This window comes from Chenopodium album, chromosome 11 (genome assembly GCF_948465745.1).
Source record: "Chenopodium album chromosome 11, dcCheAlbu1.1, whole genome shotgun sequence".
Taxonomy (NCBI): domain Eukaryota; kingdom Viridiplantae; phylum Streptophyta; class Magnoliopsida; order Caryophyllales; family Amaranthaceae; genus Chenopodium; species Chenopodium album.
This window is the reverse complement of record NC_137844.1, coordinates 17,098,993-17,116,489: the sequence shown is the minus strand read 5'-3', so window position 1 is coordinate 17,116,489 and position 17,497 is coordinate 17,098,993. Positions and strand designations below refer to the sequence as shown.

General features: G+C 32.6%; 1 protein-coding gene across 4 annotated transcripts; it reads left to right on the top strand.

The window, feature by feature from the left end:
• Positions 1-592: 592 nt before the first annotated feature.
• Positions 593-11,226, top strand: LOC145568673 (uncharacterized). 4 transcript variants are annotated; one of them, XR_014095885.1, is made up of 14 exons: positions 593-731; positions 919-1,020; positions 1,144-1,259; positions 1,826-1,855; positions 1,965-2,098; positions 2,253-2,432; positions 2,570-2,633; positions 2,745-2,852; positions 4,403-4,556; positions 7,841-7,930; positions 8,180-8,235; positions 9,349-9,428; positions 9,520-9,577; positions 10,799-10,869. XR_014095885.1 is itself a non-coding variant. In XM_081628097.1 (13 exons), exons 2-13 carry the CDS (start codon positions 939-941, stop codon positions 10,981-10,983), a joined length of 1,257 nt encoding a protein of 418 aa, XP_081484223.1. In that variant the 5' UTR covers positions 593-731; positions 919-938; the 3' UTR covers positions 10,984-11,226. The 4 variants fall into 4 exon arrangements, 3 of the variants coding, with proteins under 3 accessions (XP_081484223.1, XP_081484225.1, XP_081484224.1); XM_081628097.1 differs by lacking the exon at positions 9,349-9,428 and having other exon boundaries at positions 10,799-11,226; XM_081628099.1 differs by lacking the exons at positions 9,349-9,428; positions 10,799-10,869 and having other exon boundaries at positions 9,520-9,582.
• The last annotated feature ends 6,271 nt before the right edge of the window (positions 11,227-17,497 follow it).

The following is a 17,497-nucleotide window of genomic DNA, read 5'->3' as shown; positions in this document are numbered from 1 at the left end:
CAACAAACCACAACGATAATCAATAGTTGTGGCCGGATTTAGAGGATTATTGGAGGAAGGAGAAAGGGACGAAGAGAGAGAAAGTTGGTTTGGGGTTAAGCCTTGTATTAATGGGAATAAAAGAGAAGGGATGACCATTGGCTCTATTGCTTTTGTTCTAGTTTTTTTATTGTTTTTTTATTATTATTTTTTTTAATTTTGATAATTTTTTAAAAAGTGTTTTGTGTTCTTCTGTCATTTTAATATTTTATTTTTTAATTATATAGTATATGTTTTAAAATGTTTTCGGGTTCCATATTTTTAATATATTTTTCATAAATATTTTAATTATATAGGTTATTTTTATTAAATATTTTAATATGTATATTTGTATATACACATATATATAATAATAAATAATCAAAGATCATTAATCGGTAGTTAAAAATCACTAATTAATAAGTTCAATTCAGCTCTAATAAGTTCAGTTCAGTTCAGTTAATGAGAACAGGCCGTACAGATACTCCTTAGTTATGCAAACAAATTGTATTTATACAATTTTTTTTTTTTTTTTTTTTTTTTTTGTTATTTATTTATTTTATTTTCAAAAAATCGGGTTCGCACTTGAACCCACCCTAAATACGCTCCTGGCTGCAGCCTTCCCTCTCTTTCTCCTCCATTGAAGCATACTCTGAAATTCTCCATTAAAGCGGCTTCTGAGCTTTCTCTCCTCCATTGAAACAGCTTCTGAGGCAAGTTACCTTCATTTTAATCATCAAATATCAATTTCACAATCAATTGCTTAATTTCACACTTTCGTTATTTTAATTTTCAGTATACTCAATTTAGGGTTCAGATGATTGAACTATTCTATATAATTAGTTGAAGAATTTAAGATTTGTATACTCAAGTCAAATTTGTTTGCTAAATGTGTTGCAGTCCTCTGCCTATATACAGAAATGCCGCGAACAACCACAATCGAATGCCCAGGTTGCCCACCATTAAGAGCCCTAACTTTCGACGTACTTGGCCTTGTTAAAGGTACTAACTTTAATCTTAATTCACGTTTATTATTACCATACAATTTATTCATTTCATGGGTGTTTTTGTATTTTTATTTTTGTTGAATAATTTCCTTACAAAATTGTTGCCATTGTTGTTCAGTAATTGAAGCTCGGAGTAAGCAAGACGGAGTTCCTAAGGTTGTAGAGAGGTGGGGTGACCCTGATTCCTCTAAAACTATCCTCGCCGCTTCTATCAATGACCGAAAAACCAACCCTGTATGTATGAGTTTTCTATTCCTATGTTTGTTTATATTTTTGCTTATGTTCTTACTTTTGAGTGTGTGTGTGTTTGTAAAGTTAATGTATTGTGATGAGCTTGTTCTTTTGGTTTTTGTACTGTGTTTGCTTAAGTCTAATATTTTGTGTTATTGCTTGACAACGCCTTCTTAATGCGTTTGAGGACTGTATATTTGTTTCATTGGCTATATTTCTTGATGAAATGGAGTTTTAGACTCACAGTGCATGTTTGGGATTGTAGTTTAACTATCCCTGTCTGGGTTTAGAGTTTGTTCTATTTATATAAGTGGAAATAATGTGAACATGAAGAGGCCTTCGCTGTTAGACTATGAGTTTAAATTATATCATCAGTTTGACAATTAATTCTGGATGGATAAAGCTTTATTCTAAGGGTGTGGCGTGTCATATACTTTCTTGTCTCGTATGGTCGTATGCCTTAATTTCACAGGAAAAGTTGTTGATATTGTATATATTACGCTATTGGCCTACTGCATTGTATCCATTCAATTGAAAAATCTTCTAAATATTGTTATTGATTGCTGCAGTTGCTAGCAGTTGCCAGAAAAAATGGCGCAGTAAGTTACTTGCTACCCATGTCAACACCAATGTAAATGGTATCATGCATATCCTGTTTTAAGCTCATAGTTTTTTGCTGAAATGTGTACACGGTATTGTACTATTCAGATTGAAGTTTTGAGTCCGGTTACTGGAGAGTTGCGTTTTTCAATCTCTGATGATGGTGATGACACTCCTCCATTAGATGACCCGTTCGCTGGATTGCATTTATTTAAAAAGCGGATGGTAGAGTCATCATCAAGGTAGGTCATTTTAACTCTCTGTGTATGACAGAGATAAGATCAGAAAATAAAAGTTTCTTTTTGGTTTTTAAATTTTGACCTGAGTTAGTACAGGATACAATGGGGTCACTATGGTGGTGTTAAATTAATCTCTATATGTTTTATGTGTAACTAGGTTGTGCACCTTGCTTTCTTGTACAACTAAAGGGAAAGCAATCTTGAGGAGAATTGAAGATTTTGATTCACAAACTGGTTCTGTTTCTTCTGCTACTCCAGAAATGTGGAATGTGTGCGGTTCTGGTGAGATTTGCTGCTCTAAAGTACATGCTGATGAAGGCTACTCTGTGTTTGGAGGGTAAGCCTTGTGTATTCAGAACTATATTTCTTAGAAAATATAGAAACTAAGATCTTTATGCTGTTTCATTTCATTTAAATAATGCTGATTTTTTTTTGAGTGATATGCTTTAATTTCTATTATTATGATTTTTTTAGGAAAGGCATTGAAATTAACATGTGGGACCTGGAGAAGACTAGTAAGATTTGGAGTGCAAAATCTGTAAGCTAAATAATTTTACTAATTAATTCCTTCCTGAACTGCAATGTGACCTTGTTTTTCACTTTTGTCAAGCAGACATAAATTCTAATTATTGTTGTTATTCTTTTGCAGCCCCAAGCAAATAATCTTGGAATTTTTACGCCAACCTGCTTTACATCTTTGACCTTCCTAAGCAATGATGATCATCGCAAGGTTGTGGCTGGTACCAAAAACCACCAGGTAATATTAGCTGTTGGAGATTTTTGTTGTCAGTTTTTTGGAGGCAAATGTGGTCCTTTTTAAGACCATGCTTTGTTTTATTATTTTCCTTAGATCTGGGAGATCCTTATAATCTTATATAGTATATACCCAGTTTCCTATGAGTAGTGGGGGGGGGGGGGGGGGAAGGGGGTATCATGTCTGAGCACATTTGTACGTACCTAAACTACAGATTGCTGTTAAGTGTGTTGACAAATGATGTATGTTTAATCTGCACTATTTCTTCAAAAAAGGTTTTCTCTTTGTTGACTTAGGGTCTGAAATGTCTCAACTTCTATTACTCTGGGTAAAGATGCATGAGCAATGCTCCATATCCTTTCCTAAGATCAATCTGGGTGCGTATTTGAGCTGATGGAGAGTAGCTTTAGTAATTCCCATCTAGGGATGCAAGAACTTTTTCATAGACTCAACAATCGAAATGAGTGAAACTGTCTTTGCTTGTGTGAGTGTCGCTTTCTATCAGCCACTAGTGGTTTACTCTTGGCCTTGGTCACTGCATTACTTCATGGATATTTTTATATACCATTATTTATCTAAAGTGTTTGTACCCTGCGGAGACTACCTATTCTTGTTGTGGACCTTCCCGAATGTGACCCATCAAATCCCAGGGCTTAGGGCTTGTTTGGTTCACCTTATTTTTGCTTATCTGAAGTTATCTGATCTAGTCTGATCTGATCTGATTTGAATGTCAAAGTTGACCAAACTTTGACCTTAAATATACGATAATCTATACGGAAAAAATATATCAAGTGGGCTCTTGTTAGATTCGTAATAATGTGTATTTTATTAATATGTGATTTTCATAATTTTTTTCATTACGAAATTAAAGATATTTAGCGATAAAAAACTGCACATAAAACGATGATCTGATCTGAAATTATTTTTTTTGACGTGAACTTTTTTTTTCTGATGTGAACTTATTTTTTCTGAAATAAGTAAAAATAAGGTGAACTAAACAAGGCCTTATTCAGGAATCTGCAAATCAAATCCACTTAATTTAGCCTTTTTTCAGAAGTTGATCTAAGTGTTAAATTTTCCTTTTTCAGATGGTTATTCAACTCAATAAGATATTTGCCTCTGGTTACCTTACGTGATAGAAGTTTTAATTTTTTTTTTTTTACACATTTTTTATGTATTCGAAAAATAATACGGAATAATAGATAATAAACTAGCCCAGTTTTTTGAATTAACTGAGAAATTGTTATAAACCCATCTGCCTTAGTCCACAAGGAAGTTAAATAAGTCATATTTACTAAAATGCTTCATTAGAAACTAGAAAGATGTTAATATTCCCTTCATCTATTTAAACAGAAAGTACAAATAGCCATTAAAACATTCTATTCTTTCTCTTCATCTTCTTTGTCATATTTGAGAGCTGTTAGTTTTAATCAGTGACTAAAGAGATACAATTATATTTTGAAGATTTTAGGGAAGTGTAATAGCGAGTTTACCTTTTATTTGCGTTATTTTTGTTTTACTAAATTTTAGCTTATGCACCTTTGTCTGGATAGGTTCGCCTCTACGATACATCAGCTCAGAGAAGGCCTGTGTTATCAATTGATTTCAGGGAGACACCTATTAAATCAGTTGCAGAAGATTTAGATGGACATACTATATATGTAGGGAATGGTTCTGGTGATCTGGGTTCTTTTGACATTCGTACAGGTAGTGAATTTGAACATATTGAAATATAATTATCTTGTCTTTTTGGCGTAACATATTCGCATGCCAGTGTTTGGTTGATTGATTGTATATTTGGATAAGTAGATCATATGGTTATTGTTCATAGCATTGCAATTTCATTAATTCAGTCAATCACATCACTAGTGTTTTATCCTTAAGAAACTTCTCTTAATGTTGGTTTATCTCTTTTTGTAGTACATAGTTGAGCTTTTATTCCTATTTGAAAAGGCTTATCTTTCTTTGTGATGCTTATACATAGTTGGGTCTGGGCTAAGTTGGCAAATTCTAGTGCATAATTGCCAATCCTGAATACCACATTATTAATTATTCATTAATTTTTTTTGGCATATTGAAGTTTTGGTTAATATTCAAAAGGATATTATGATATAAATAATCTATAGCACAAAAACCAAAGCACCCAAGCAATCTCATATAGCATTAGTTTAACATTTATTGTACTGTTGAGAAAGAGTGGAATACGAGACTCCTCACTTGCTAGAGAGCAATACACATTATAAACACCAATACAGCTGTCAATATTGAAAAATCATCCTACACAATAAGAAGCTGCCTATAAATCATTGATACGGTACACAACCCTAATGCATTCCCAATAGAAAGCTGGCCGATATTTTCTTTGAGTGTTAATTCTTTGCTCATACCTGTGATTCTGAAATGATATGAACATGTTTAACAAAAACAAAAATGCCATAGAGCTGGAAAATTGGAATTATCTTTTTGCAGAACTTAATTTCAATATCAATCTTTTCGTCTAATGTGAGAACATCTCTGTTAAACTTCAATAGTTGCAAAATTGCCGTTCTCAGGGCTAAACTGAAGTGTAAAGCTAAAAACAGATTAGTGATAATTCCTGGCTTTACACCACTGAAGTTACATCAGTAACACTCAGTTTCAATTTGTGTGAAGTGAATCTGGTTTTTGAGCCATTACTTTGAAGTTTGGCACCTAAGGTGGAAATTTTGGATGCGGGGGTAAAAATGTTGAATTGGCTTGGTTTAAATTAAACTATCAAGTACGGAGTATTTATCTTCAGTTCGAATGCAACTTGATGTAAATCTTTAGTATAAGCACATTGCTGGAAACAGCTGAGTGGGTTCCTACTTCCTACATTTTTTAATGTAACAGATGTGCATGGTTTGAAAGCATGGATCTGCCCTTTCTCCATATCTCTTGGTTTTAAACTTTTAATATTCTGCTTCCTTTCTCCTTTTTGCGTGCTCACTTTAAAGCTGACGCATGCTTCTCAACCTGTGAAGAGTTTTCATTCAATCAGCTTAAAAGTGAAGTTTTTATTTATTTTATTTAAAGGGAGTGCTAGAAGATCCAATAGATAGTGTTAAGTGCTCATTTGGTTTGAAAAAGATGTGACAAGAAGATAGTGGAAGAGTTCTAGAGTGTGCAAAAGTTAGTGTTCACTGGAGGCAGATTTATAAAGTTCTGGTTTTCAATTGGGTGTAGATTGTTAAATAAAAAACCTTACTTTATTAAGTTGCACTGCAATCTGTTATGTGATGATGAGAGGGGCCTTGGCTTTGCGAAGTGAAGGTGGTGCCTGGCCAAAAACTACTGAACTTTACCTTTCCTCCCCAGAATTCTTGATCTGCATGCACCTTGGGAGGGTTATGCCACAATTTGATTTACAAAAACTTGGCAACTGCCGAGTTAATGGACAAACATGTTGTAGCTGTTTGTGGCTCGACTTTCGTGAGCGCTCAAATCAGTCTTGAGCTGGTTTTTGGGTGGAAAAAGTTAAAGCATGATCACATGCACATTGAAGTGCTTGTGAACTTGTGCCTGGGTTTGTGTTTAGGCATTTTGAAGCACTTAGAGAAATCTGTGAGCATGTTCTCATTTATATGGCATATCACCAGGAGGTTGTAGTGCTTTTACTCAACGAAATATGGGCAATTTAAGGGTCTGTTATCATTTTTGAAATACATTTGAGTTGATTCCCTTTCCAGTCTTGGATTACCTGCCACTTGCTCTGATGATAAACAACCAACTGGTTCACCTTAAATGATGATGGTATACAGATTTTTGTTCCTTTCGGTTTCTTTGGGCTGGTAACTTGTCTGCTAATATGAAATGATGTTGGCCAGAGATATAAGCAGCTTATAGGTTTGTAGGACATGTCAATGGCCCAACTTATTCTAATTTTTTTTTTCTAACTTTATGAGCACAGAACAAGTGAGCAACAATGCTGAGGACTTGTTGAACTAAATTCCTACATGTTTCTTTTGCTGATAAAGGGAATAAACTTAGTTTGATGCTGTTGTTAGAGATGATGTTTTCCCTTTTGAAGCTGTTAATTGAGGCTGGGTATAGTGGTTAAGAGAAGATGGGAGCAGAAAATGGCATGGTTCTGATATGAGTGAACTCCCAACTTATGTGGAATAGACATCGAGCAGAAGGGGGTTCTAGTGATAGTGTGTTGAGCAGCTTCTACATAAATAAGCTTCAAGTGAAAAGAAAGGCATCTTCTTAAGAGAAGGAAGAGGGGGGGGGGGGGGTTCAGGGTGGAACAGCTCCCCAGTATAGGTTTTGTTTTCATATATATGAAGACCAAACAGAACACCCACCCTGTAGTGTCTCCATCCAAGATACAGCATACTTGATAGTTAACAGGACAAGAAGCCTTACTCACTTCCATCACAGCATGGATACACTTACCAATTCCTTGGATGACATAGAGTTTGATTTCAAAAGCTCTGTTCTCTGACCCTCAAATTTTTTACACTGTTGCAGTTATCTAAGCACTTTTAATGCTCCAAAGCTTCTTGTCTTCAAACCTTACCCACAGTAGACTCTAGTAAGTAGCAATGTTGTGTTTACATACCCTTCTAACCTTAAGCCAGCCACAAACTTCTGGGATATGAAATTTATCAAATCACTTAAAAATACTAGGAATCTGGATTGTAGGGATACATGATGGGAAAAGAATGTCATTTCTGAGCTTTATGTATTGAAGTTTCTCCTTAAGATGTGCAGTCTTCTTGCTTTGTTTCCCTTTTATCTAGTTCTTATTCTAGGGGAAAAAGTAGTGTTAATTGTATTCAATTGAAGTATATGATTTTCCTTTAACTTTTTTGTTTTTTGTTTTGAATCTATGAGTCTATGACTTCAAATTTTTGACGCTGATGCTAATTTCTTACTACCATGAAATTTGGTCAGTGTAACAGGCTTTCATTGGAGACTAAACTGTTTCCTTTATTTAATTATGTATTTTTTATGTTGAATTGTAACAGGGAAGTTACTGGGATGCTTCTTGGGAAAGTGTTCTGGTAGTATTCGTTCCATAACCAGACACCCTGAGCACTCTGTCATAGCATCATGTGGTAATTACTTGATGAATTATTTTTGTTCATTTATTGATCAAATTATGTCTTATCTAGCTATATTTTTTTATCATTAATAATTTTCTTTTAGATGTGAAAGAGGTGGGGTTAACTGTTTTTCTTTTCATGTATATATAACTACAAATTAGCTAAAAGCGAAGGATGAGGTGCCTTCTCATTTCGGATCTAAGATGACCTTTGATTGCTGTTTGTAGAACTCTTATATTAATACTTTCCTTTCTGAATCAGGGTTGGACAGTTACGTGCGCTTTTGGGATATTAATTCTAGGCAGCTTCTTTCTGCGGTAATTCTTTGTTGCCAATTAAATGATTGTCTTTAGGAGCTTCTGTGACTAATTTCACACATCACAGATTTTCAACACTGTATGACGTTTCTAACTATTGCTCCCAATGGGTTCATTAAATTATTAAATGTTCTTCGTATTCCAATCTGATTTCCCTGAATCTATGCATACAAGTTGATGTCTCCCTACAAAAATGCAAGATTTGTGATGTGTTGTGTTTTGGAGGGAAAATTGGGGAACTAAGCTCAAAGTATAAGTGTTGATGTTTTTGCTCATTAGATTTGTATTTACTTGCACAACGGCTGCTTTTTAGCTACTCAAGCAGTTTTGCATTAAAGATGCTCTTATTATTGAAGTTAAATTATGTTTTTTTCATCTTGTGTAGCCTAATATATACAAGGATACAATGAAAATGTTGGTCATTCATGTGATTTCTGGGGAAATAGTTGTGTAAAAACAAATTGGCTGGGGGCCCTCTGAAGCTGTAACTTGATTTGGTTCTTCTGAAAGGACTGTGCTAATATGCTGAAGAGGCTTCTTGTTTTAGATCAACTGCAACTTGAGCAGTTAAGAAAACCAATTTCTGTTTACTTTGTGCCTGTATGGATTGTCTTAGTTTGTACTTATATAAGCAGAGATTAAAAATTGATATTCTTGTTGTGGTCAATTAAAATGCAACATCAGAATAGCATTATTTTCCACTTGTACTGTAGTAGAGTGTATATAGTTCATAAGTGGATTCATAAGTTGGTTGGTTGGATTGATTTGTGACTGAAAAAGTATGACTATCTTATCATGGTGATCAAATGTTTCCTATTATAAACTGTAGTTCAGTTTTGGCATCAAAATTCTAATATAATTGCACCTTAAATGTTCAAATGGGCTTCTTAATTTTTGTTGTGATGATGTAAAGAAGACTAGTATATTTGTTTATCAAGTTCATAAGTGGATTCATAAGCTGGTGCTTGTTCTTTGCATAATTTGCAACTCTTGCTGCCTCTTATGAAAATAATTACGTAGCAAACATTACACAAGTGTCCTCCATCAGAATGTTTAGCTTTCAAGAAAGTGTAAATATATCAGTTGCAATTATGATTGTTTCTAGCTATGCAGTTGTTTCTCTGCGCTATACTGCACATCGTGTCCTAGTAAATTGGGAAATGGAGAAAGTACTTATCTAGCACCTTTACCAGGTTGATTGTATTGCATTGCGATGATTCTTTTTTAACTTCTATATTTGCCACATATCTGAAACATTGTTTTTCATTTGTAATGCTGGTGCAGGTGTTTTTAAAGCAACATTTGACAAATGTGGTGTTTGATTCAAATTTTTCCGATGAAGGTTAGTTCATTTCTTCAATGGCACCTTTTGATGCCTCTCAATATGGATTAGTATATATTATAGAAATTTTCATGAACTTGAGAGAAACTCGTTACATGAAACTATGAAAGTGATATGATTATTTTACATGTATTTAAGCGATTGTTATTTTTGTTGCTACCTTGATTTTTTCTATGGGAGGATTGATTTCAACATCTAAATAAAGAAAATGTTATTCACAAAAAAAAAAAAAATATATATATATATATATATATATATATATATATATATATATATATATATATATATATATATATATATATATATATATATATATATAAATAAATAAATAAAGAAAATGTTACAAGGTTACTTTCTCTATTTTTCCATATTTATTATTATGTCTTTCTTACCTGTTGTTCTTCTATTCTTTGACCTTCAACTGTGCATGGGATATCAATTAAATTTTTAATGGTCATACACTCATTACATAGATTTTCAATGCAACTTTGACACAGTATTCACTTAAACCAGTTACAGTGCATTTCTTTCTCCCTTTGCTATGAATCTTTGAACCGTTTTACAGTTGTCAGAGCCAGTGTTTTCATAAGAGTCATGAACCAGTCTCAGTCTTAATCCTAGTCCTAGTCCGAATTCCCTGACCTATTAGAGAAGAGATCTATTCTATTATGTAGTTTTATAACAGAATTGTACGTGTACAATTCTAGATACTGAGGTAGTGATTTGATTCACATAAGGATGCATAAATTATTCCATTTCTTGCATTGCTAATTTGCTATTGCCTCAACTAAAAAATTCCTTTAATTCTATTTTCAATATTGGTAAGCCGATTAGTAATGAAGTGAAAGGATTATTTTATGTGCAATAATGGTCTGTTTGATAGACAATAAAGAGAAAAAAGGCTTCTAAAGAAAACCTCTTGGCAAAGTCTATGGTAAATTGGTAATACAATTTCAATTTTGTGTATCTCATAAATGTCATCTCTAGTCCATGACACATTTGAAGGTTTTGGTATGCTTTGGGAAATTCAAGAAGAAAAACACAATTATTCCAGAGCAAAGTTGAAATACTGATGTTCACATTATTTCTCTCACAAACTTACATACTTCTTCATCTGTAATTGTAGTGTGTGTGTGTGTGTGTGTGTGTGAAAGAACTTAATTAGTAGTTTGTATTTGTTGAAATAAACTAGTATTGATGGAATGATCAATATTTGGACAGAAACGACAATTGCTACAGATCCACATAAAGATGAGATTCAAGTTAGCAATGAGCAGCAATATCAAAATGAAGAAGATGCACTGCCAGTAAAGAGGAAAAAGGCTTCCAAAGAAAAAAGTGAGGCCAAGAAGAAAAAATCCAAGAAAGTGAAGAAAGTTAAGGATGAGGTTCATGTTGAAGAGTAATATCATGGTCCCTGGAAAGATATATTCTGAGATATCATACTCTCCAGGTGCATCCTTTTTTGCTAGGTTACAAATATTAAGATGTAAGGGTTTTTGTTGTAGTTTTTTTTTTTATTTTTTATTTTATTTATTTTTTAAGTTTTATCTATATATTATATTTTTTTTTTGGTTAAAGAAAGAACAACTAATGTAAAATGACTCCCTCCATTAATGAGTGATGATAATACATTTTCATTAATCCAATTCAGGTGCAATTTTGTAATTTGGAGTTTTCTAATTAATTAGGATGTTTAAGAGAAATAAAAGCACCTAGAAGTATAAGCCAAACTAGATAAATTAATTTTCATCTTAAGAAAAAGATTTTAAATATATTGATCAAGTACATCAAATGAAAACTATTATATTCTTTTTTTATTTTTTTGGGCAAAAAAACTGCTACTCTGTTATATTCTTTTGTTCACTATGGCTTGTCCCTCATTGAGAAATGAGCATTTACTATAACAAAAATGAACATTTTCTAACTGAGCATATTTTACAATAATTTTGCATTTTTCAATAATTAAATGTTCATTTTCAAGTAGTATGATGTTCATTTTTATTAAGTAAAATGTTTATTTTCATGCAGTATGATGTTCATTCTTCTAAAATAAATGTTCATTTTTTTTATAATTTATACAAATTTTTGTGTTTTTTCAGTTGTATAAAATGTTCGTTTTTATAGTAAAGGATGTTCAATTAACATTAGCATTAATAGTGTTGAGGTTAGCATTTTGTTCATCATTAAAAAACATATTGTTGATTTAATTTTATTGGTGTTATATATTTCAGCAAATTGCAAGATATTTATTCAAGAGAATTGAACAAATCAAGGTTTTATTTGAAGCTTAAAAAATATTGATGAATAAGCAACAACATAATATGTTCATTTTTATTTGCTACTGAAATGTTCAGTTATATAATATTAGATGTACAACTTTTTTTTTTCCTTTCAGTTTCATAGTCTCTTTATTTTACTCTTAATACTATAAATGTTCATTTTCTATATATTGCAATGTTCAATTATTAAATATTCATTTTTTTTATAGTAATTTTGTTTTTTTAAATTTTTTTTTAGTAATTGTTTATTTTTGTTTAATGGGACTAGCCTGCTATGGCTTGTCGCGAGTCCAGCAAAAAGTTTGCGACGATACGTTGTTTAAGAAAATAGTATACCCTTCGTCCCTTTATTACATGCCTGTATTCCTTTTTGGGGTGACCAAAATTAAGTGCCTGTCTCTATTTATAGGTTATACTTTTCTACAATATTGTTCTTTTTTTGATGATTTGTCATCCTTTTTTTTTTCTTTTTTGTACTTTAACATCAATTCCCAATACTTTCTCTCTCCTAATTCCCAACCACCTTTTCTTTCTCTCTATATCTCTCTAACCCCACATGCATATTTATACTCCCAATTATTAGTTTTAAGGAATTTTTAACTTTCTTAATTCCCGTGCAAAATAAGAAATAGGCATGTAATAAAGGGACGGAGGGAGTATCGAGTATGTAGGAATTAGATTATTCAATGTTTGCTACCGTTTGGCTACTGTTTGCGAAAGTCTTTCAGATTTTGCTTAGGTGGAAGTTTTTTGAACAAAGGTTGATACATAAATACCATAGCTCCATGACTTCGAATGATAACACTATCTTGTTTGGTATTGTTTATTGATTTTAGTTTTCTGATTTTAAAAAGCAAAACAATAAAAGTAGGAAACAAGAAAAATGTGTTTTTAATTTTTAGTTGTCAGTTTTCAAAAGTATTACTTCCTCCGTTTTATTAATATTGCAACAATGGACTTTTTGCACTATTCATCATTCTTGTTTGACCATATATGTAATATGATTCATACATTAAACAAAATATAGTCATGTGAGATCTTGTTAGATTCGTCTCATAAATACTTTTCAATATCAACTTTTTACAATTTTTACTCTTACACAATTATAGATATTTAGCATATAAAATGTGCTTTGGAATGTTTCAATTTCATCCTTGTTATTAATAGAACGGAGGAAGTATGATTTTAATAAGTTTGACTAATTTTTAATTCATTCTATGACATATTATATAATTTCAAAAAAAAAAAAAAAAAAAAAAATCAAAACCACAACGATACCAAACTGTAGACACCTAAAAATGTCTCTCCAAAGCCAAACCCGATGATGAAAAACCTTACTGCCATTATTGTTTGAGTTGAGTATTTAATGTTTGGAGTGTTTAAATCCATATTCAATCCAATACATTTCATAAACCAACCCAATTTTTAGCCCATTTCCCCAAGCCATAACTAATCTTCCTCTTTTCGTGTCCACATTACAAAATCGAGCTTATCTGATTTTGTAGTCCTATAATTTTGATCCAAATATTATTTGGTTGGATAGGCCTTGAAATAAGCTTTCCAACGGTATATCATAAGAGCAACTTCAATGGCAAGCTAATTTGACAATTACCTAGTCATGCCACATAAGCTTTTAAGATAATTATCCTTTGAGCTACTTTTTGCTCCAATGGCTAGCTTTTAGCTTAGTAGTAGACTAGTAGTTGTTGGATAGAAAATACATAAAAAGAGCTTAATTGGTGCAATGAGCATTTTCATTTTGGCAAGTTTAATTCTCAAGCAAATTAGCTTGGCAAAGCTAATTTGCTTAGCCAAGCTAATTGAGTTTTCTAGCTCCAATGGTCAAGCTAATAGCTAGGAAATTATTGTAATTGCAAGCAAGTCCCTAGCTACAACCATTGGAGTTTCTCTAAGCCCAATTCCGATTTAAAATGAAGAAGGTATGAGCAAAACACTAAACGCGACCTAAAATCGACACCCTTTAACTGAAACGGGCATATCTTAAATCTATAAAAGATTTTTACCTGATTCTAATTGGGTTGGAGAGTAGACTTGAAATTCTTTCTAACGACATATTATATGCCTTATTCCGAGTTACGGATAAAATATTATCAAAGTTTTAAAAATGCGTAAAATTTGGAATTTGCCGCGCCACGACAATTTTTGCCGTGACACTACAAATGCCAGCGTGGCACGATAAATATTCCATGAAACGGTATTTTTCAAGGGTTTTCTCCGCGGTGCTTTTCACTTTTAGGGTTTTGTGCTTCACCCTACTCTTTTTCTCTATAAATACGAGGCTGATTTCCTCGGTTTCAGGCACCAACAATCATTTTCTTCTCTCTCTTTAGCCTAAATACTAGCTTTGCTATTCTCCCACAATACTTCCCCTAGGCACTTTAACAAGTCCATACTTGACCCGAAGTTCTATACTTAAATCAACGCAAAAAAGGTAGAATTAACTGAGGGCTTGGACCACATCAACTTTACTTTTCGTTCAATTTAATTGTTTCAATTTGATTTATATTTATTGAAATTACTAATAATTTATTCATGATGTAGCAATTTAAAGAAGTGCGGAACGTTGATGTTTATTCTATTCTTGTTGCTAGTATCATGATTATGGTTATTATTATGATTTGATTTAACTAACGTTATTATGGTTAAATTGCTTCCAACGTTGATGTTTATTCTATTCTTATTATTGATCACCATATTACATGTTTAAAGTGAATATGTAATTGAACATAACGCCTAATAAGATAATTTAGACGACCGGTTTAAGTTCCTTTTTTAATCTTGTTGTTTAATCAAGTGATCACTAATAATTAGAATTATATTTGCATTAATATTCAACCAATTTAGCTTAATATTAGTTTGGAGCAAATTGAATCTTTGTTTGTATGCATTTGAGATCGTAGGAAATAATTTTCGCAATAAGAATCGAGTAGAGGCCAATACGGACGAATGTGACTCCATGACTCATTTTGTACCATCATCCCTGATCCTCCTTTCGTGGTTCCGAACCGTATGGAGTTAGTAATCTCATGGATTATGAATGAGGTGTAACCTTCACGGGTCAATCATTGTTACCTATCGTTGTCCCTTATCGTGGTAGTCTTATAAATGATCCATGAGCGGTTTACAAGTTCCCTAAAAACTTGTTGGTGGATCCTTACTTTTATGTCCCTAATCGTTATCCCTAATCGTATATGTCAATTCCCACTTCCTATGAGCGCCAAGCATATTCACAACATGCTTACGTAGGCGCGTTTCGAATGACACCTACACAAACGAGTCCTATAAACATTTTTTTGTCCATCTGCTATAAACGGACGTTTGCTGGATAAATGTTATTACATATATCCCCACAACGTAAACAATACCCTAAATGTACATCTTTGTTATAAACTTGAATTTTATTCTTTTTCCCCCTCTCACCCATCCTTCTCGGAAATTTATTATATACACTTGGGTGCATGTGCACCCAACTAACCAACACAAGGTAAGTTTTTGGTCCACTTGGTGATTAAATTAAAAACAATCATCAAATTTAGAACAAAGTACTCATGTATGACTCAGTGCACCGTGCACTCAGGTGTATATAACAATCTCTCATTATTTCCTTTCTTTGTTCACAATTTTGCAGATCAATGAACTCATTCTAATACTTCTACTTCACATATTAAGTCTTGACAAAGAGATTTTCATGGGCCAATTAACCACATTGGTATTAAAATTAGCAAATGACAAACTATTGATATAAAAGATAGCCAGTGACGACGTTTAATCTTTTTTCTAACCAGAATAATAAGCACAATTGTACACATGATTTAATCTTATTCTTGTAACTTTATACTATGATTTTTTTGTAATTTTCTTGCTTTAAATATTCATTGAATTATTTTTAAACAATATTATAAGCAAAAAAAAAGCCAAAGAATAAAAAAAGAAAAAAGGAAAAAGGGGAGGAAATATAAGAATAGAGGAATAATTAAGATTATGCATAGAAATTAATCGAGAAAATTTACAAGATTAAGTTTTTATTACATGTATTCGAGATTACGTTGAGCTTTCAATTTTTTGCAATATTCAACATTATATAAATAATTTTCTCCCAACTTCTTAATCATTAAACTTACATGTGAGTTTCAACTTTTGAGGCATTAAATTAGTTTTTGAGATTTTTGTTTAATTTTACAAATTTTTTTGTTTTAATTTGCCAATAATTTTAGGTGCATGGACGTGGAGGAGAGAATTATTTGTCGTTAATAATGAGTATTACTCCCTCCGTCCCAAATTATTTGCAACCCTTTGATTTTTTGCACTATTCACAAATCTCACTTTGACCATCTTTTTTAGCTATAATATGAAAACCAATGTAATCATGTAAGATATTATTGAATCTATATTAATGTATATTTTCTTAATATAAACTTTTTAAAGCTTATATAAGTATATAATAAAAGATATTGACGGTCACTCTTGTGCATCGACAAGTGTGTCCAGTCAAAATGTTGCAAGTAAAGTGGGACAGAGGGAGTAACAACAATGAATTTTTTTTCAAAAATTAAAACTAAAAGGTTTAAATGTCGCATCTTGTTCATTTTTATACCAATATGTCATTGTTTGTTAACTTTTATACCAATTTGTCGCCGATGCTAATTTTTATACCAATATGTCACCAAGGTGCTTACTTTTATACCAATATGGTCAATTAACCGATTTTCATGATGCTCTGAAATTTTTCTCACCCCTCTTAAGGGACTTGTTTAGCAAAGTTAGCGGTAGTGGGTAGCTTTTAGCGGTCGAGTAGCGGGTAGCTGTTAAGGTAGCGACTAGCTGTCAATAGTAGTGGGTAAAGGTTATCTGTAGTGTATTTGGCAAAAGTAGCAGTTGCATTACTTAAATATATTAATAATAATTTAAATTGTTGTAAAAAATATTAACCAAAACTTAACAAACGCTACCTACTACTCTTAAACGCTATTATTTTTAATGTTTGAGAAAAGCTAAGACGGTTAGGATAGCCAACATCTACTTATGCCTCTAGAATAATGCGCTCTATATATATATATATATATATAACACTCACAAAAATCATTTTCAATTCATACAACATAAATTTTCAAGTTTCGGATTTCAAGTTTCTGATTGACAAAGTTGCCAACCGCTTATCTGCGTTTGCCTCTCAACAGTTTTCTATGGCGGCAAAACTGGTTGTTATTAACTTGGTGTTGGTGACTTGTTTTGATCATATCTTGTCCTTTTTCAAGATTCCTTCATCTGTTGCTTCTTATCTTAATAGTATGCTTAACAATTTTTGGTGGAGATCTTTAGGTTCCACGAAAGGATCATAGCTCTGCGATCGGCTTCTCTCATTCATTTACCAAAGGGGCTAGAAAGTCATGGTCTTCATAATATTGGCTATTTTAATTTCGCTCTCCTCGCAGGTACTGGGTGGAGGATGATGCATAATTTTCAGTTGCTTGTATCTAAGCTCATGGTTTTAAGTACCCCATTCTTTTTGCTTCGCCGGCGACTCGGATAACCCGTCTCTCGTGGGGTTGTTGTGGTTTGCAGTTGGCCATGTCGTCTACGGCTAAAGGAGTCCGTTCGAAGGTGGGTAGTGGTTCGA

Bases quoted from the DNA above. Each gene is read 5' to 3' on its own strand.
- LOC145568673 (XM_081628097.1), top strand. From the start codon at position 939: ATGCCGCGAACAACCACAATCGAATGCCCAGGTTGCCCACCATTAAGA. The intron at 2,099-2,252 runs GTAGGTCATTTT...ATGTGTAACTAG, and splicing joins ATGGTAGAGTCATCATCAAG to GTTGTGCACCTTGCTTTCTT. The intron at 7,931-8,179 runs GTAATTACTTGA...TTTCTGAATCAG, and splicing joins CTCTGTCATAGCATCATGTG to GGTTGGACAGTTACGTGCGC.